General features: G+C 44.1%; 1 protein-coding gene across 5 annotated transcripts in view; it reads right to left on the bottom strand.

Moving 5' to 3' along the window:
* Positions 1-22,210, bottom strand: part of LOC115177043 (disintegrin and metalloproteinase domain-containing protein 22) — a 103,828-nt gene that overhangs the window by 58,974 nt on the left and 22,644 nt on the right. For all 5 annotated transcript variants that reach the window (XR_003872322.1, XM_029737504.1, XM_029737500.1 and 2 more), the window contains one exon: positions 1,525-1,591. Coding sequence is in view for 4 of the 5 variants with exons in the window: in XM_029737504.1 (XP_029593364.1) it covers positions 1,525-1,591 (67 nt within the window). In the remaining variant the exon portion in view is untranslated. The remainder of the gene's footprint in view (positions 1-1,524; positions 1,592-22,210) is intronic.

Genomic DNA, 22,210 nt, shown 5'->3' with positions numbered 1-22,210 from the left:
ATCACTACGTACACAAGTAGGACACACTGCCCTCTGAGTCTGTGTGTGTGTGTGTGTGTGTGTGTGTGTGTGTGTGTGTGTGTGTGTGTGTGTGTGTGTGTGTGTGTGTGTGTGAGAGAGAGAGAGAGAGAGAGAGAGAGAGAGATTGTGTGTGTCAGTGAGAGAAGGAGGGAGAGAGAGAAAGAGAGACAAAAGAGAGAGACAAAAGAGAGATAGAGACAGAGAGAGACAAGTGAGAGAGAGACACAGAGAGAGAGAGTGCTAGGGAAGCTGCAGGGCTGTTGAAATCATGGCCCAAATTGTTTAGTTTTTTACATTGTAGTCATTTAGCAGACACTCTTATCCAGAGCTACTTGCATCCATCTTCAGATAGCTAGGTGGAACAACCACACATCTCAGTCATAGTAAGTACATTCGTCCTGAAAGTAGCTATCAGCAAAGTTAGAGCTAGTAGGGGGGTGTTGGTTCAGGAATGGTCTAATCTACATGGTGTCAATGTTACATGACAGGTCTAATCTACATGGTGTCAATGTTACATGACAGGTCTAATCTACATGGTGTCGATGTTACATGACAGGTCTAATCTACATGGTGTCGATGTTACATGACAGGTCTAATCTACATGGTGTCGATGTTACATGACAGGTCTAATCTACATGGTGTCGATGTTACATGACAGGTCTAATCTACATGGTGTCGATGTTACATGACAGGTCTAATCTACATGGTGTCGATGTTACATGACAGGTCTAATCTACATGGTGTCGATGTTACATGACAGGTCTAATCTACATGGTGTCGATGTTACATGACAGGTCTAATCTACATGGTGTCGATGTTACATGACAGGTCTAATCTACATGGTGTCGATGTTACATGACAGGTCTAATCTACATGGTGTCGATGTTACATGACAGGTCTAATCTACATGGTGTCAATGTTACATGACAGGTCTAATCTACATGGTGTCGATGTTACATGACAGGTCTAATCTACATGGTGTCAATCTTACATGACAGGTCTAATCTACATGGTGTTACAAGTCTGACAGAACAAATCTGTTCTTGGTTTCTTACCATCAAAAATAATGTTATTCTACCTTGCTGCTTCTCAGCTGTTTATAAACATTATTACATAGTTGGCCACTGTAAAGACTGTTGATGGCTAATAAAGTATCTCCTAGTAATAACAGGAAGAGATAATAATCTGTAAAGTGTGGGTTATTATTCCCCTAATAATTTAATAATCTTTTTAACTGTTTAACTATGATCTGGCCATCCTAATCTCACTGGTAATCTCTGAGATTACCGTGGCACAGAGAGGTGGATGTCCAGACTACAGTACGGTCAGCGAGCTATGAGGATGTTGTTAATCCCAGATGAAGAGTTTTAAGGATCAACCATTGGTAGTTAATGACACAACACCGTAGTGCACCCTATCAGCAGGTTCTCATCAAACCATCTCATGTCTGAAACAACATTCTAATTCAGAGACAGGATTTCCATACGGGGCTCAGGTTCTTACTTTGAAGATGACAGCCTTCCCATTTTCTGAAATATGCCTCTCCACGTACTTTGAAGACAGAAAATCACTGGGGAGAAGAGAAGAGGAAACAGAGGAGGAGAAAAGTTAGACAATTACAGATATGAATTCAGAGCTCTGTGTCGGTTAAAGGGATGGAAGAGTGTTAATGAAATGACAGTATTCTCTGGTTATCTCCAGGATTGTCTCTAAGCGTCAGAGCATCCATACCACCAATTATCAGCTGCTACTGATAGAGGACTACTTCCAGCGTGCGCGCACACACACACACACACACACACACACACACACACACACACACACACACACACGCACGCACACATACACATGCGCGCGATCACACAAACACACAATTGAAAAAATTGTTAACATTCAAGGGCATGTCATGGATGTGTTTGTACTTGAGAAAGAGAGAGAAAGAGAGAGAATGAGCAGAAAAGTGAGCAGACAAAAGAAAGGGATAGGGTGAAAGAGAATCAGAAAAAAAGAGAGAAACAGGAAGAGAGAGAAACAGGAAGAGAGAGAAACAGAAGGGCCAGTCAGTCTGTGAATGCTTTCTCAGCAAAACTGGGCCTAAGATTCCCCATTGGGTTACATACTGCAGCCCCAATCTGGGACAGAGATATATGAGCTATACACACAGCACTGCAGTGGATAGCTGCCATCTTACCAGCTCCTGACCAATTATTTTATTTTTTGTTTTTTACGCTGATCTTGACTTTTTTTAGTTCATCATTTTTGTATATAATATTTCCACCATCATTTCCTATAACTGAAAACATCTTCTGGACATCAGAACAGTGATCACTAACCTCAATTTAGATGAAGATTTCTACTTCAACGGGTCGGCAGCTGTGGATGTACTGCTCATTTCAAACCAGGCCCTAATCCCCGGGACACGGAAGAGGAACAGCTCAAGAGAGACAAATGAGTGGGCTCCCTGACGTAGCCGATGTAAGTAAGACCTTTAAACAGGTCAACATTCACAAGGCCACGGGGCCAGACGGATTACCAGGACACATACTCAGAGCAGGCACTGACCAGTACTGGTACCCAGTGTATATAGCCAAGTTATCATGGACTCAGTACTGGTACCCCGTGTATACAGCCAAGTTATCATGACTCAGTACTGGTACCCAGTGTATATAGCCAAGTTATCATGACTCAGTACTGGTACCCAGTGTATATAGCCAAGTTATCATGACTCAGTACTGGTACCCAGTGTATATAGCCAAGTTATCATGACTCAGCACTGGTACCCAGTGTATATAGCCAAGTTATCATGACTCAGTACTGGTACCCAGTGTATATAGCCAAGTTATCATGACTCAGTACTGGTACCCAGTGTATACAGCCAAGTTATCATGACTCAGTACTGGTACCCAGTGTATATAGCCAGGTTGTCATGACTCAGTACTGGTACCCAGTGTATACAGCCAAGTTATCATGACTCAGTACTGGTACCCAGTGTATATAGCCAGGTTGTCATGACTCAGTACTGGTACCCAGTGTATACAGCCAAGTTATCATGACTCAGTACTGGTACCCAGTGTATACAGCCAAGTTATCATGACTCAGTACTGGTACCCAGTGTATACAGCCAAGTTATCATGACTCAGTACTGGTACCCAGTGTATATAGCCAGGTTGTCATGACTCAGTACTGGTACCCAGTATATATAGCCAAGTTATCATGACTCAGTACTGGTACCCAGTGTATATAGCCAGGTTATCATGACTCAGTACTGGTACCCAGTGTATATAGCCAAGTTATCATGACTCAGTACTGGTACCCAGTGTATACAGCCAAGTTATCATGACTCAGTACTGGTACCCAGTGTATACAGCCAAGTTATCATGACTCAGTACTGGTACCCCGTGTATACAGCCAAGTTATCATGACTCAGTACTGGTACCCAGTGTATACAGCCAAGTTATCATGACTCAGTACTGGTACCCCGTGTATACAGCCAAGTTATCATGACTCAGTACTGGTACCCAGTGTATACAGCCAAGTTATCATTGACTCAGTACTGGTACCACATGTATACAGCCAAGTTATCATGACTCAGTACTGGTACCCAGTGTATACAGCCAAGTTATCATGACTCAGTACTGGTACCCAGTGTATATAGCCAGGTTATCATGACTCAGTACTGGTACCCCGTGTATACAGCCAAGTTATCATGACTCAGTACTGGTACCCAGTGTATACAGCCAAGTTATCATGACTCAGTACTGGTACCCAGTGAATATAGCCAAGTTATCATGACTCAGTACTGGTACCCAGTGTATATAGCCAAGTTATCATGACTCAGTACTGGTACCCAGTGTATATAGCCAGGTTATCATGACTCAGTACTGGTACCCCGTGTATACAGCCAAGTTATCATGACTCAGTACTGGTACCCCGTGTATACAGCCAAGTTATCATGACTCAGTACTGGTACCCAGTGTATACAGCCAAGTTATCATGACTCAGTACTGGTACCCATTACCAAAGCTTTTGACTCTGTTAATCACCACATCCTCATCGGCAGACTTAGTAGCCTTGGTTTCTCAAACGATTGCGTCGCCTGGTTCACCAACTACTTCTCTGACAGAGTTCAGTGTGTCAAATCGGAGGGCCTACTGTCTGGACCTCTGGCAGTCTCTATGGGGGTACCACAGGGTTCAATTCTTGGGCCAACTCTTTTCTCTGTATACATAAATGATGTCGCTCTTGCTGCTGGTGAATCTCTGATCCACCTCTACGCAGACGACACCATTCTGTATACTTCTGGCCCTTCTTTGGACACTGTGTTAACAACCCTCCAGACGAGCTTCAATGCCATTCAACTCTCCTTCCGTGGTCTCCAACTGCTCCTAAACACAAGTAAAACTAAATGCATGCTCTTCAACCGATCGCTGCCTGCACCTGCCCGCCCATCCAGCATAACTTCTCTGGACGGTTCTAACTTAGAATTTGTGGACAACTACAAATACCTAGGTGTCTGGTTAGACTGTAAACTCTCCTTCCAGACTCACATCAATCATCTCCAATCCAAAGTGAAATCTAGAATTGGCTTCCTATTTCGCAACAAAGCATCCTTCACTCATGCTGCCAAACATACCCTCGTAAAACTGACCATCCTACCAATCCTCGACTTCGGCGATGTCATTTACAAAATAGCCTCCAATACCCTACTCAACAAGCTGGATGCAGTCTATCACAGTGCCATCCGTTTTGTCACCAAAGCCCCATATACAACCCACCACTGCGACCTGTATGCTCTCGTTGGCTGGCCTTCACTTCATAATCGTCGCCAAACACATTGGCTCCAGGTCATCTACAAGACCCTGCTAGGTAAAGTCCCCCCTTATCTCCGCTCACTGGTCACCATAGCAGCACCCACCTGCAGCACGCGCTCCAGCAGGTATATCTCTCTGGTCACCCCTAAAGCCAACTCCTCCTTTGGTCGTCTCTCCTTCCAGTTCTCAGCTGCCAATGACTGGAACGAACTACAAAAATCTCTAAAACTGGAAACACTTATCTCCCTCACTAGCTTTAAGCACCAGCTGTCAGAGCAGCTCACAGATCTCTGCACCTGTACATAGCCCATCTTTAATTTAGCCCAAACTACTACCTCTTCCCCTACTGTATTTATTTATTTTATTTATTTTGCTCCTTTGCACCATATTATTTATATTTTAACTTTTAACTTTCTTCAAACTACAAATCTACCATTCCAGTGTTTTTCTTGCCATACTTTATTTACTTTGCCACCATGGCATTTTTTTGCCTTTACCTCCCTTATCTCACATCATTTGCTCACATTGTATATAGTCTTATTTTTTCTACTGCATCATTGATTGTATGTTGTTTTACTCCATGTGTAACTCTGTGTTTTTGTATGTTGTCGAACTGCTTTGCTTTATCTTGGCCAGGTCGCAATTGTAAATGAGAACTTGTTCTCAACTTGCCTACCTGGTTAAATAAAGGTGAAATAAAAATAAATAAAAAAATATAGCCAGGTTATCATGACTCAGTACTGGTACCCAGTGTATACAGCCAAGTTATCATGACTCAGTACTGGTACCCAGTGTATACAGCCAAGTTATCATGACTCAGTACTGGTACCCCGTGTATACAGCCAAGTTATCATGACTCAGTACTGGTACCCAGTGTATACAGCCAAGTTATCATGACTCAGTACTGGTACCCAGTGAAAATAGCCAAGTTATCATTGACTCAGTACTGGTACCACATGTATACAGCCAAGTTATCATGACTCAGTACTGGTACCCAGTGTATATAGCCAAGTTATCATGACTCAGTACTGGTACCCAGTGAATATAGCCAAGTTATCATGACTCAGTACTGGTACCCAGTGTATATAGCCAGGTTATCATGACTCAGTACTGGTACCCAGTGTATACAGCCAAGTTATCATGACTCAGTACTGGTACCCAGTGTATACAGCCAAGTTATCATGACCCATTGTGGATTTATTCTTTGTGTTATTATTGTTCTATTATTTCTCTCTGTATTGTTGGGAAGTCCGCATTTCACTGTTAGTCTACACCTGTTGTTTATGAAGAATGTGACTAATAAAATTGGATTTGATTTGACATCCGAACACTAGACAACAGGAAGGACAACCCAGACATAACACACACACAGTAACACACTGCCCTCTACCTACGCTGGTAAGTTCTTTATTGGTGTCAGTTGAGTTGTTAGGTGTTTGGTGCAACACTTAATGCTGCATCAGGGTGTTTTATGCTCTGCTGAGGTACTGTATCTATGGGAACGCCTGGCTCTACCCCAATATCAGACTCTGTACTTCCCTGGATGTTTATTAGTTGGAGCATCGGGAGTGACACTAAAATCTATAATCACACCAGCACGCTGCACCTCAACAGACCCACTCCCAACATTGGCCCAGTGAGCAATCAATCACCTCCAACCGCCTGTCAGCACCCAATCAACAGCCAGTGCTGTGGAGGCGGGAATCATTTTTCCACTGACTAAGAGATGGAGTGTTTCAAAATGTATCTCGGGGGCATACAGAGACCAAGTAGAGGATTTTGTGTATAAAGAATCTGAAAGTGTGTGTCTGTATGTGTATGCCCATGCGTATCTGTGTGTGTGTGTGTGTGTGTGTGTGTGTGTGTGTGTGTGTGTGTGTGTGTGTGAGATAGCGACACCAGTCACATGACCAAACCGACGCCAAACAGCTGGTCAGACACACACACTCTCTCTCTCTCACACACACACGCATTGGCAGAAACATCGACAAACAAGGAATAGGGGGAGAGTGAGGGAGGAATGGAGAGAAAGAAGAATGGAAAGAGAGAGGAATGGAGAGAGAAAGTAATGGAGAGAAAGGGGAAGGGAGAGAAAGTGAGAGACAGAGAGAAGGGGAACTGGGTTTTAGATGACTAACAGACATTCTGTTACAGTAATACAAACAGCAAGGGAGAAGAGATAGAAAGGGGGAGAGGGAGAGAGAGAGAGAGAGGAGTAAGAGAGAGGAAAGAGGGATAGAAAAGGGGAGTGAAAATAGACGGGGAGAGATGGATGGCAGAGATGAGCAGAGAAGAATAAAAAGCATAGAAACAGTGAAAGAGAGAGAAAGGTAGAGAGATCAGCCTCCTTATGCACATCTCACCATCCTTGTGTGTGTCCTCCAACCCCAAACCGTCCGACATTGAGACACACAGTTTACTTCTTTGTTCTGACAGGGTGTGTGTGTTTAAGATTCAGCTTCTGTGGTCTGTATCAGCCCCCATACTGAGTGGGAGCCTGGAGAGAGACTGGCGTACGTATTGAGCCCGCATGGAGGACACACAGTGCCGTAATGGAGGACGCTGATAACAGATTTCAGCTTTAATTATTTTGGGATTTGAATAATTTATTGGACAGACAAAGACGCAAAGTCAGCTCTTTGCATTTGCCTTTCACCTACCCCCGCACACGCACACTAACACAAACAAAAAAACACACATATCGTGGAGAAATTACAAGATTGTGTAATAATACTGTTATTGCATCAAATGTTGTTGTTTTGTTTGTGCCGGGAGGTACCAGGGTGGAGATGGTTCGGGTATGGATAATGATGAGAGGAACTTTGTTTTGGGGGCCAGACCCTGGTTTCTACACAATGAGAACAGTCTTTACAGCAGATACAGTCTGCTGTGAATTATTAGTATATTTCATAAAAATCCTAACCGTGTGACCCATTCCATACATCTGTTGTTTGTCATGAACATTCAGGAGGATGGACTTTACTATAAAATTCTGCTCAAATCCCCTTGTTGGGCTCTCAACGAATCACCTACAGGTGGGTCGTCGACCAGCTTCATTATTGCAATAATTAATCGAGAATAGTATCTAGTCATGGTAAGGGGTGAAATAAGTATAGCCAGTTATAATTGTAATGGTTTAGCAGATTATAAAAAAGAAGATCAGTCTTTATGTGGCTAAAAGAAAAGGAATATAACATATACTGCTTACAGAAAACTCACTCTACATCCTTAGATGAAGTTGCGTGGAAAAAGGAATGGGGTGGTGAAATAATTTTTTGTCACGGACAGAGGAACTCAAAAGGTGTGATGATATTAATTAACAAAAATGTAAATCTGAATGTGCAAATAGTCAGGAATGATCCGCAAGGCAGGTGGATCTTTTTGAATATGAAAGTGGACAAAAAATACATTTGGCTCATTAATCTATATGGTCCAAATCAGGATGATCCATACTTCTTCGAAAACATTTATACCAATTTATTGAACTTACAGGCAACAAATGATCATATCATTATGGTAGGAGACTATAACACAGTGTTAAGTACCTCAATGGACGGTAAAGGTAATCACTCTACAAACTATCATCACCTGGCCCTTAAGGAAATCACAAATATTATGGACACATTAGAAATAGTGGATATTTGGAGACTAAAAAACCCAGACCTAGTGAGATTTTCATGGAGGAGACTTAATCAAGCTAGTCGTCTTGACTTCTTTCTTGTCTCTTTCATCAAAGGTTAAAAACGTTTTAATAGGAGACAGAATGCGATCAGATCATCATCTAATTGGCATTCACATAACTATTATAGATTTTCCACATGGACGGGGATATTGGAAATTTAATCAAAGTTTACTGCAGGACAATTTATTTTTAACTAAGACAAAATAATTTATAACTGAATTTTTCCAGTATAACATTGTCACGACTTCCGCCGAAGTCGGTTCCTCTCCTTGTTCGGGCGGCGTTCGGCGGTCGACATCACCGGTCTTCTAGCCATCGCCGATGCACCTTTCATTTTCCATTTGTTTTGTTTTGTTTTCCCACACACCTGGTTTACATTTACCTCATTACTTGTCGTGTATTTAACCCTCTGTTCCCCCCATGTCTGTGTGTGAAATTGTTTATTGTTTTGTGTATGCGCACGTTAGACTGGTTGCGCTGGGTTATGTCAACCTGTATTGTGTTTAGTGTTCTTTGTGCCGTGTGTTTTGTTCGCATAAATAAAAGGCTCCGTTTGCTACCCAAATTCTGCTCTCCTGCGCCTGACTACCCTACAGCCAGTTACGCATACCTAACAGAATTTCACACCCGAGTATGGAGTCAGCAGGAACAGGTACCTATGGTAGCGGAGTCGAGGAGCGCGTCCAGGAGCACACGGCGTTGATTCACCATCTCGGCGCCGCCATGGACTGTGTCGTCCAGATAATGGACCGCTGGGAGAGACAGAGGGTTCCTCCAGCGCTCCCACCAGCACAACAGGGGTCTTCACTTCTCACCCCCTCCACACCCGGTTCCAGTGGAATTCGTCTCGCACTTCCCAGGGAGTACGATGGGATGGCCGCACGCTGCCAGTGTTTCCTGCTGCAGCTGGATTTATATCGACCATCCACCCGGCTCCCTCAAGCCATGAGAAGGTGTCCGCCCTCGTCTCGTGCCTCTCGGGGAAAGCCCTGGAGTGGGCCAATGCTGTGTGGGGAGAAGGAGATGCGGCGCTGGATAACTTCGAGGATTTCACCACCCGCCCGAGGGTAGAGGGGCCGGTGAACGTCTATTCCACCTGAGGCAGGGGACGAGGAGCACGCAGGACTTCGCGATGGACTTTCGGACCCTGGCCGCTGGTGCGGGATGGAACGACAGGGCCCTGATTGACCACTATCGTTGCAGTTTGCGCGAGGATGTCCGTCGGGAGTTGGCCTGCAGGGACACTACCCTCACCTTCGACCAGCTGGTGGACTTGTCCATTCGGCTGGATAAGCTGCTGGCCATCCAGAGCGGGGTCTATCGGTTCCATCCCCCAGCACCCCCGCTCCGATGCCCATGGAGCTGGGAGGTGCTGCGCTCAGGGAGCCCTGAGGAAGTTCCGTCTCGTGCACCCTCTGTGGCCGCAGAGGTCACACTGCCGGTCGGTGCCGGGTTGGTTCCTCTGGGGGTCGAGGCAGCAGGCAGGGCACCCTGGCATCACCCCAGGTGAGAAGCACCATTCTCACCCAGAGCCCTCTGTTGCACACATGTTTTTGTTTGTTACTTTTCCGGAGTTTTCCCCGCATTCCCAGGATAAGGCGCTCGTCGATTCAGGCGCCCATAGTTTAGGGATCCCCATCGTTCCAGTGGCTATGCCTTTCCCAGTTCACGCCTTAGACAGTCAACCATTAGGGTCAGGGTTGAGTAGGGAGGCCACCGCTCCTCTGGGCATGGTGACGCAGGGGGGTCACACGGAGAGAATCAGTCTCTTCCTCATTGACTCTACTGTGTTTCCCGTGGTGCTAGGCCTACCCTGGTTCGCTTGTCATGACCCCACTGTTTCATGGCAATGGAGGGCTCTCACGGGGTGGTCGCGAGAGTGCTCGGGGAGGTGTTTAGCGGTTTCCGTAGGTGCTACTACGGTGGAAAGTCCAGACCAGGTCTCCACCATGCGCATTCCCCCCAAATATGCCGATTTGGCTCTCGCCTTCTTTGACTCAATTACCACCCCATCGACGGGGGGATTGTGCGATAAATCTCCTGGTAGACGCCGCACTTCCCAGGAGTCACGTGTATCCCCTGTCACAGGCGGAGACGGCGGCTATGGAAACATATGTCTCTGAATCCCTGCGTCAGGGGTACATTCGGTCCTCCTTGAGTTTCTTTTTCGTGAAGAAGAAGGAGGGAGGTCTGCGCCCATGTATTGTCTACTGAGGCCTAAATCAGATAACTGTGAGGTACAGTTACCCGCTACCTCTTATCACCACGGCGATTGAGTCAATGCACACCAAACTAGATCTCAGGAGTGCTTACAACCTGGTGTGTATCAGGGAGGGAGACGAGTGGAAGACGGCGTTCAGTACGACCTCAGGGCATTATGAGTACCTCGTCATGCCGTAAGGGGTTGACGAATGCTCCATCAGTCTTCCAAGCCTTTGTAGATGAGATTTTCAGGGACCTGCACGGGCAGGGTGTAGTGGTGTATATTGATGACATTCTGATATACTCCGCTACACGCGCCGAGCATGTGTCCCTGGTACGCAGGGTGCTTGGTCGACTGTTGGTGCATGACCTGTACGTCAAGGCTGAGAAATGCCTGTTCTTCCAACAGTCTGTCTCCTTCCTAGGGTACCGCATTTCCACCTCAGGGGTGGAGATGGAGAGTGACCGCATTTCAGCCGTGCGTAATTGGCCGACTCCCACCACGGTGAAGGAGGTGCAGCGGTTTCTAGGGTTTGCCAATTACTACCGGAGGTTTATCCGGGGTTTTGGTCAGGTAGCGGCTCCCATTACCTTACTGCTGAAGGGGGGACCGGTACGGTTGCAGTGGTCGGCTGAGGCGGACAGGGCTTTTGGTCACCTGAGGGCTCTGTTTACCTCGGCTCGTTTACCTCAGATCCCTCTTTGGCATTCATAGTGGAGGTGGACGTGTCCGAGGCTGGGATAGGAGCCGTGCTCTCTCAGCGCTCGGGTACGCCACCGAAGCTCCGCCCCTGTGCCTTCTTCTCGAGGAAGCTCAGCCCGGCGGAGCGAAACTATGACGTGGGGGACCGGGAGCTGTTGGCTGTTGTCAAGGCCTTGAAGGCGTGGAGGCATTGGCTTGAGGGGGCTAAACACCCTTTTCTCATCTGGACTGACCACCGCAATCTGGAGTACATCTGGGCGGCAAGGAGACTGAACCCTCGCCAGGCAAGGTGGGCCATGTTTTTCACCTGTTTTGTTTTCACCCTTTTTTACAGACCAGGTTCCCAGAATGTGAAGGCAGAAGCATTGTCCCGGCTGTATGACACAGAGGAGCGGCCCATGGATCCCATCCCCATACTCCCAGCCTCCTGCCTGGTGGCGCCGGTAGTGTGGGAGCTGGACGCAGACATTGAGCAGGCGCAACGTGCAGAGCCCACTCCCCTCCAGTGTCCCGTTGGGCGTCTGTACATTCCGTCTGCTGTCCGTGACCGGCTGATCTATTGATCTATCTATTTAACTACTCCTATAGAAATGGTAGTCTGTCAGGAAGGTCTGATTTCTCTATTATTAAAACAAGACCCAGATGGCAAATATAAAGACCCAGTCTATCTAAAAAAAACTGGAGGCCCCTTACACTTCAATGTTGTGATGCAAAAATACTAGCGAAATGCATTGCACTCAGAATTAAAAAGGGTTTTACCAGGTATTATTCCTCCTGATCAGACAGGTTTTTTACATGGACGATACATTGGAGATAATATACGACAACTACTAGAAATAATAGAACATCATGAAACATCTAAGAAGCCAGGCCTGGTTGTCATTGTAGTGTGTGTAGGTGGCAGGAGAGTCAGGTGCAGGAGAAACCAACTTTGTGTAACTGGAGTTGTTTAATATTTATAAAAGAAACTCCACAAAACCAACGTACATAAAAAATAAACATGGGTAAACATGGGTAAACATTCTCCCATCAATGACGGCTAGAAGACCGGTGACATCGACCGCCGAGCACCACCCGAACAAGGAGGGGCATCAACTTCGGCAGGAGTCATGACACTGGTATTTATAGCGGATTTTGAAAAGGCATTTGATAAAGTAAGACTGGATTTTATTTATAAATGCCTGGATTTTTTCAATTTCGGTGATTCTCTTATAAAACGGGCAAAAATAATGTATAGCAACCCCAGGTGTAAAATAGTAAATAACGGCTACTTCTCAGAGAGTTTTGAATTGTCAAGAGGAGTTAAACAAGGGTGTCCGCTGTCACCATATCTATTCGTTATGGCCATCGAAATGCTAGCTTTTAAAATCAGATCCAACAACAACATTAGAGGATTAGAAATCCAAGGTTTAAAAACAAAGGTGTCCATGTATGCCTATGACTCAAGTTTTATATTAAGTCTGCAAGCTAGATCCCTGCAATGTCTCATTGAAGATCTAGATAACTTTTCTGTACTCTCTGGACTACAACCTAATTATGAGAAGTGATCAATATTACGTATTGGATCTTAAAAAAATATTACTTTTCAAAGTATCTCTCTTTTTCAAACAAGCATTGCAGAGCTGGCTACAATTTCAATTTCATCCCCCTGAAAAGATAGAACAAATATTACAACAAATATTATGGCTGAACTCAAATGTGCTGGAAAGATGTTTGAAAAGGGTATTTTGTTCTGAAATTGTATTGTAAATTGGAATGATAGAGTTATGTCTTCGTGGAGTTATCAGAATTGTACGGGAAGGTCTGCTCAATCCAAGAGTACAACCAATTGATTACAGCATTACCCTAAAAATGGAGGAGGCAGGTGGCAGCAGGAGGGGGTAGGAAACTGTTCTATCTGCCCAATATAAAGGATCAAAACTTGTGGAGGAATAAAAATAGCATAAATAGGAAAGTATACCAGCTTTATTTGAGGACCAGGATGTTGACAACTGCAAAAGATTGCAAAATAGTTGGGAAGAGATTTTTGATGTACCGATCCCATGGTACAAGGTGTATGAGGTGATATATAAAGCAACGCAAGATTCAAGACTTTGTGCTTTTAAGCTAAAATTATTATATAGAATTCTTGCCACCAACAAAATGTTGAATATTTGGGGCATAAATTCATTGAAGCTCTGCAGATTTTGTTGTGAGGATACAGAATCAATAGATCAATATTTTGGTATTGCCCTCAGGTAGCCTGGTTCTGGAATGGCTAAAAATGCATAGCATTGATCTAAAATTTACCCTAGAAATAGTACTGTTAGGAGATCTGGAGAGACCGGGTCAGTCAATTACTAATATACTAATACTCTTAGTAAAAGTATTTATCTTCAACTCGCAATCTGTGGATTCTATTCGATTAGATAGATTGAAATTGGACGTTAAACATCACAGCATAGTTGAAAGATATATGTTGCGTAGAAATCCGAAGAGGGTGGCCAGCAGAGATCGGTGGGATGGGCTGAGGGAAACTGAGGGTTGGGGTGTGGAATTTGAGACAAGTGGGAGTGGAGTTGCTGTGCGGGAGATAGAATGATGGTCAAAGATAAAAGTCAAAAATAAAGTCAAAATAAAACATAATAAAAAGTATGTTTGAATGACACTGAGAGCCAGTGTTTTTACAGCTAATGCTGGTTTGCCTGAGGCTGATGCCGTGTAGGTATTTGTACACATGCATATACACACACTCTCACTCAAATAAACACATACAAGAACACACACATACATGTAATAGTGCCAGACATGCACACAAACATATACAGTTGGCATTGCTGTTATGATTTTAGTTGTCCTTGATATCCTTTGTTTTTTTTGCTGTTTTCTTCTGTCTCTTTAGTACATTCTCTCGGTTGTTGGTGCATTGGGAGTTCTTGGGGGTGGGTAACGGAATTAATTGTATTTTTTATTTTTATTCTTGGGGGGGCACTGTGGGAGGGGTCTCGAATGGTTGAGGAACAGCTATTGGGGAACTGGGGGAGGGGGGGGGGGGTCTTGGAGAGTTCGGGTTCACGTTTTTTGGCCTGGTAGGAGATCTGTGCCCTTGAGCAGGGCATTGACCCTGGATGCTTCTGTGTGTCGCTCTGAATGGGAGTCTATTGGATGACTGGTATGGTGTAGTTGTTGAGCAGCTTCACTGCAAGTCTATTGTATATTTCGTATATTCAATCAAATAAAATAATAATTAATCGATGTTATTAATACGTTTTGAATAAAGTAATATCCTGATTGGTGATTGACCTTGTCTCTCCTCATTATTGATTAGAATGTCCACTACACACACGCGTGCGCGCACAAACAAACAAACAAACACACACACACACACACACACACACACACACACACACACACACACACACAGGTGCCCTAGGTTCCATTAGCATGTAATCCATCTCTCTAGGGTGTTGTAGGATTTGTGACAGCAAAAGACAGCATGCGGGATGATCAGAGAAAAAGGGAGGATTCAGTAACAGAACAACAGAGAGAGGGAGGTTTCAGTAACAGAACGACAGAGAGAGGGAGGTTTCAGTAACAGAACGACAGAGAGAGGGAGATTTCAGTAGCAGAATGACAGAGAGAGGGAGGTTTCAGTAGCAGAATGACAGAGAGAGGGAGGTTTCAGTAACAGAACGACAGAGAGAGGGAGGTTTCAGTAACAGAACGACAGAGAGAGGGAGGTTTCAGTAACAGAACGACAGAGAGAGGGAGGTTTCAGTAACAGAACGACAGAGAGAGGGAGGTTTCAGTAACAGAACAACAGAGAGAGGGAGGTTTCAGTAACAGAACGACAGAGAGAGGGAGGTTTCAGTAACAGAACGACAGAGAGAGGGAGGTTTCAGTAACAGAACGACAGAGAGAGGGAGGTTTCAGTAACAGAATGACAGAGAGAGGGAGGTTTCAGTAACAGACAGTAACACATCCTCCCACACACACATCAAACACTAGTATCTTGGTAAACAAACAACAACAAAAATTTTAAAAAACACAGAGGGAGAGAGGGAGAGAAAAAGAGAGAAAGAGAGAGAATGGGGATCAATCATTTCCAACTGGTCACAACTCCTGCAGCTCTGTCGCACGCTGGGTATGCACATAGTAAATGGGAGGCTTCGAGGGGACTCCTATGGTAGGTATACCTATAGCTCATCTCTTGGCAGTAGTGCTGTAGACTACTTTATTACTGACCTCAACCCAGAGTATCTCAGAGCATTCAGTCAGCCCACTGACACCCCTATCAGATCACAGCAAAATCACAGTCTAATTGAACAGAGCAATACTCAATCATGAGGCCTCAAAGCCAAAGGAACTGAATAATATTAAGAAATGCTATAGATGGAAGGAATGTAGTGTGGAAACCTATCAAAAAGCAATTAGGCAACAACAAATTCAATCCCTTTTAGACAACTTCCTGGACAAAACGTTCCACTGTAATACTGAAGGTTTAAACTTGGCAGTAGAAAACCTAAACAGTATATTTGACCTCTCAGCTTCCCTATCAAATCTAAAATTGTCAAACAGAGAAAACAAAGAAAATTAACATCAATGACAAATGGTTTGATGAAGAATGCATAAACCTAAGAAAGAAATTGAGAAACCTATCCAACAAAAAAACATAGAGACCCAGAAATCCTGAGTCTACGCCTTCACTATGGTGAATTATTAAAACAATACAGAAACACACTATGGAAAAAAAAGGAACAGTACATCAAAAATAAGCTCAATGTAATTAAAGAATCCATAGACCAACCACTTCTGGGTAAATTGGAAAACACTAAACAAACAACAACACGAAGAGTTATCTATCCAAAATGGAGATGTATGGATAAAACACTTTTTTTTCCTTCTTCTCCAATATTTTTGGCTCTATAACAAAAAACAAACAGCAAAAACATCTACATGACAAAATACAAATCTTAGAATCGACTATTAAAGACTACCAGAACCCACTGGATTATCCAAATACATTGAATGAAATACAGGACAAAATACAAACCCTCCAATCCAAAAAAGCCTGTGGTGTTGATGGTATCCTCAATTAAATGATAAATTATACAGACCACAAATTCCACTTGGTTATATTTAAACTCTTTAACATCATCCTTAGCTCTGGCATCTTCCCCAATATTTTGAACCAAGGCCTGATCACCCCAATCCACAAAAGTGGAGACAAATTTGGCCGCAATAACTACCGTGGGATATGCGTCAACAGCAGCCTGGGGAAAATCCTCTGCATTACCATTAACAGCAGACTTGTACATTTCCTCAGTGAAAACAATGTACTGAGCAAATTACAAATTGTCTTTTTACCAAATTACCATACAACACACCACGTATTCACCCTGCACACCCTAATTGACAAGCAAACAAACCAAAACAAAGGCAAAGTCTTCGCACGCTGTAATGATTTCGTTTAGAGAAGTATCGGAGTCAGGTGCAGGACACAGGGATGAGTGCAAACAAAAACGTGTTTACTCAAAACCATAATAAAACTTCTCCCACAGCAATAATACATGGTTGGTAGAAACACCTCCAACAACCACAAAACAGGAAACAATCACGGACAAGACAAACAGGAAAGCCAGAGGGTTAAATAATGAACATAATCAGGGAATCATAAACAGGTGTGTACAATTAAGACAAAACCAAACGAACAGGGAAACATAGATCGTGGTGAGTAGTAAGCCGGTGACGTCGACCGCCGAACACCGCCCGAACAAGGAGAGGGACCGACTTCGGCGGAAGTCGTGACACATGCTTTGTTGATTTCAAAAAAGCCTTTGACTCAATTTGGCATGAGGGTCTGCTATACAAATTGATGGAAAGCAGTGTTGGGGGAAAAACATACGACATAAAATCCATGTACACAAACAAGTGTGCAGTTAAAATTGGGAAAGAACACAGGGCCGTGGGGTGAGACAGGGATGCAGCTTAAGCCCCACCCTCTTTAACATATATATCAACGAATTGGCGAGGGCACTAGAACAGTCTGCAGCACCTGGCCTCAACCTGCTAGAATTTGAAGTCAAATGTCTACAGTTTGCTGATGATCTGGTGCTTCTGTCCCCAACCAAGGAGGGCCTACAGCAGCATCTAGATCAGTGGTTCTTAACCTTGTTGGAGGTACTGACCCCCACCAGTTTCATATGCGCATTCACCGAACCCTTCTTAATTGGAAAAATGGCTCTCTTCACCTTGAATTCAGCGAGCGTTGTGTTCTTGTATTGTCCATCTCCATGCAGCTTAAGGAAGTGTTCTCTTAGTTTTGCCGGTGCTAGACTAGAATTGCTCAACTTGGCATTGCAAATCATGCAGTTAGGACGCTGACTCTCATCACGTTCCGTTATACATGTGAATCCATATTGTACATATTCGTCCGACCACTTTCTTTTTTTGCTCGACATAGTTAGTATGAAGGGATTAAAATATTAAGAAAGAAATCACACGACGTACCATCACGACAGTCACAATTCGACTACTGAGCGCGCCAAATTCCCTGCAGCACAGATAGGCCAAGCGATGTTGCGTGATCACCTGCAGCCAATGATGGCCAAGCGGGGCGTGTCATCACGAATCATATGAGTCGGGTGTGTGTGTGGGGTTCGATCGAACCCAGGTTAAGAACCACTGATCTAGATCTTCTGCACAGATTCTGTAAGACCTGCGCCCTGACAGTAAGACAAAAATAATGGTGTTCCAAAAAAGGTCCAGTTGCCAGGACCACAAATACAAATTCCATCTAAACACAGTTGCCCTAGAGCACACAAAAAACGTACATACCTTGGCCTAAACATCAGTGCCACAGGTAAGTTCCACAAAGCTGTGAACAAGCTGAGAGACAAGGCAAGAAGGGCCTTCTATGCCATCAAAAGGAAGATAAAATTCGACATACCAATTAGGATCTTGCTAAAAAATACTTAAATCTTTTATAAAACCCATTATGGTTGTGAGGTCTGGGGTCCGCTCACCAACCAAGAATTCACAAAATGGGACAAACACCAAATTGAGACTCTGCATGCAGAATTCTGCAAAAATATCCTCTGTGTACAACGTAAAACACCAAATAATATATGCCCTTAACAGAGAGCACACAGTGGCAGAATACCTGACCTCTGTGACTGACCCAAACTTAAGGAAAGCTTTGACTATGTACAGACTCAGTGAACATAGCCTTGCCATTGAGAAAGGCTGCCATAGGCAGACCTGGCTCTCAAGAGAAGACAGGCTATGTGCACACTACCAACAAAATGAGGTGGAAACTGAGCTGCACTTCCTAACCTCCTGCCAAATGTATGTACACTGCTCAAAAAAAAGGAACACTTAAACAACGCAATGTAACTCCAAGTAAATCACACTTCTGTGAAATCAAACTGTCCACTTAGGAAGCAACACTGATTGACATTAAATGTCACATGCTGTTGTGCAAATGGAATAGACAACAGGTGGAAATTATAGGCAATTAGCAAGACACACCAATAAAGGAGTGGTTCTGCAGGTGGTGACCACAGACCACTTCTCAGTTCCTATGCTTCCTGGCTGATGTTTTGGTCACTTTTGAATGCTGGCAGTGCTTTCACTCTAGTGGTAGCATGAGATGGAGTCTACAACCCACACAAGTGGCTCAGGTTGTGCAGCTCATCCAGGATGGCACATAAATGCGAGCTGTGGCAAGAAGGTTTGCTGTGTCTGTCAGCGTAGTGTCCAGAGCATGGAGGCACTACCAGGAGACAGGCCAGTACATCAGGAGACGTGGAGGAGGCCGTAGGAGGGCAACAACCCAGCAGCAGGACCGCTACCTCCGCCTTTGTGCAAGGAGGAGCAGGAGGAGCACTGCCAGAGCCCTGCAAAATGACCTCCAGCAGGCCACAAATGTGCATGTGTCTGCTCAAACGGTCAGAAACAGACTCCATGAGGGTGGTATGAGGGCCTGACGTCCACAGGTGGGGGTTGTGCTTACAGCCCAACACCGTGCAGGACATTTGGCATTTGCCAGAGAACACCAAGATTGGCAAATTCGCCACTGGCGCCCTGTGCTCTTCACAGATGAAAGCAGGTTCACACTGAGCACATGTGACAGATGTGACAGAGTCTGGAGACGCCGTGGAGAACGTTCTGCTGCCTGCAACATCCTCCAGCATGACCGGTTTGGCGGTGGGTCAGTCATGGTGTGGGGTGGCATTTCTTTGGGGGGCCGCACAGCCCTCCATGTGCTCGCCAGAGGTAGCCTGACTGCCATTAGGTACCGAGATGAGATCCTCAGACCCCTTGTGAGACCATATGCTGGTGCGGTTGGCCCTGGGTTCCTCCTAATGCAAGACAATGCTAGACCTCATGTGGCTGGAGTGTGTCAGCAGTTCCTGCAAGAGGAAGGCATTGATGCTATGGACTGGCCCGCCCGTTCCCCAGACCTGAATCCAATTGAGCACATCTGGGACATCATGTCTCGCTCCATCCACCAACGCCACGTTGCACCACAGACTGTCCAGGAGTTGGCAGATGCTTTAGTCCAGGTCTGGGAGGAGATCCCTCAGGAGACCATCCGCCACCTCATCAGGAGCATGCCCAGGCGTTGTAGGGAGGTCATACAGGCACATGGAGGCCACACACACGACTGAGCCTCATTTTGACTTGTTTTAAGGACATTACATCAAAGTTGGATCAGCCTGTAGTGTGGTTTTCCACTTTAATTTTGAGTGTGACTCCAAATCCAGACCTCCATGGGTTGATAAATTGGATTTCCATTGATTATGTGTGATTTTGTTGTCAGCACATTCAACTATGTAAAGAAATAAGTATTTAATAAGATTATTTCATTCATTCAGATCTAGGATGTGTTATTTTAGTGTTCCCTTAATTTTTTTGAGCAGTGTATATTAGAGACACATATTTCCCTCAGATTACACAGATCCACAAAGAATTTGAAGACAAATCCAGTTTTGATAAACTCCCATATCTACAGGGGTAAATACCACAGTGGGCCATCACAGCAGCAAGATTTGTGACCTGTTGCCACAAGAAAAGGGCAACCAGTGAAGAACAAACACCAATGTAAATACAACTCATATTTATGTTTATTTATTTTCCCTTTTGTACTTTAACTATTTGCACATCGTTACAACAGTGTATATAGACATAACATGACATTTGAAGTGCCTTTATTATTTTGTAAGTTCTGTCAGTGTTATGTTTACTATTAATTTCACTTTTGTTTATTATCTACTTCACTTGCTTTGGCAATGTTAACATATGTTGACCATGCCAATAAACCTGTTGGGGATAGGGGGCAGTATTTGCACGGCCGGATAAAAAACGTACCCGATTTAATCTGGTTACTACTCCTGCCCAGTAACTAGAATATGCATATAACTGTTTGATTTGGATAGAAAACACCCTAAAGTTTCTAAAACTGTTTGAATGGTGTCTGTGAGTATAACAGAACTCATATGGCAGTCAAAACCCTGAGACAAATCCTGACAGGAAACTGAAATCTGATGTGTGGATATCACTTCAAACATTTGCCATTGAAACACACAGGGGCTTGTGAATCATTTAGCACTTCCTATGGCTTCCACTAGATGTCCCCAGTCTTTACAAAGTGGTTTGAGTCTTCTATGGTAGTAACTGACCCAAAGAGAGGCTGTGGAACTTGGTCACAGGGGATGGGCCATTACCATTGTGACGTCGGCGCCCATGGGTACTCTCCCTTTTCGAAACGTTTTGATAAAACAATGCAACCATCCCAATGGAATATTATTGAAGCCCTGGTTGAAAAAGCCCCTAAAGATGTATGTTATGCAACGTTTGACATGTTTGAACGAACTTAAATATATATTTTTTGGTCATTCCTGACGACAAGTCAGACGCACACGGTACATTTTCACTAGCCTTCGGAGCGCGCTAACACTATTGGGACATAAATTATTAACTTTTTTGAACAAAACTATATTTGTTATGGACCTGGGATTCCTAGAAGTGCCTTCTGATAAAGATAATCAAAGGTAAGGGATTATTTACAATAGTATTTTTGATGGTTGATCGTTCCAAGATGGCTCCAACATTTATAGCCTAGACTTTTTTTCTGGGCATACCGCGTCGTTTATTGCAAAGTGTGATTTCCCAGTAAAGTTATTTTTAAATCTGGCAAAGCGATGGCATTCAAGACATGTTAATCTATAAGTCTTTGAATGACAATATTACATTTTAACAATGTTTTCGAATAGTAATTTTGTAAATTGTAGCGCTAATTCACCGGAAGCATTTGAGGGAAAAGATTTTCTGAACGTCATGCGCCGATGTAAAATGCTGTTTTTATATATAAATATGAACTTTATCGAACAAAAAATGCATGTGTTGTGTAACATGATGTCCTAGGAGTGTCATCTGATGAAGGTTGTCAAAGGTTAGTGCTGCATTTAGCTGTGTTTTGGGTATTTGTGATGCATGCTAGTTGCTTTGAAAATGGCTGTGTGATTATTTCTGGCTGGGTACTCTGCTGACATAATCTAATGTTTTGCTTTTGCTGTAAAGCCTTTTTGAAATCGGACAACGTGGTTCGATTCAGGAGAGGTGTATCTATAAAACGGTGTAAAATAGTCATATGTTTGAGAAATTGAAGTTATAGCATTTATGAGGTTTTGCAAGCATCCCACTGGCCCAGACAGGTTAAATTGAATTGAGTGAGAAGCAGCAGCAGACAAGCAGATAGGACCCAGCTAGCATCAGTAGAGTCTGACTAAACAGCCAGGGGTGGATTTG

This window comes from Salmo trutta, chromosome 37, assembly GCF_901001165.1.
Source record: "Salmo trutta chromosome 37, fSalTru1.1, whole genome shotgun sequence".
NCBI classification, from domain to species: Eukaryota; Metazoa; Chordata; class Actinopteri; order Salmoniformes; family Salmonidae; genus Salmo; species Salmo trutta.
Note: the sequence above shows the minus strand (reverse complement) of the source record. Positions and strands in the feature narration are given on the sequence as shown.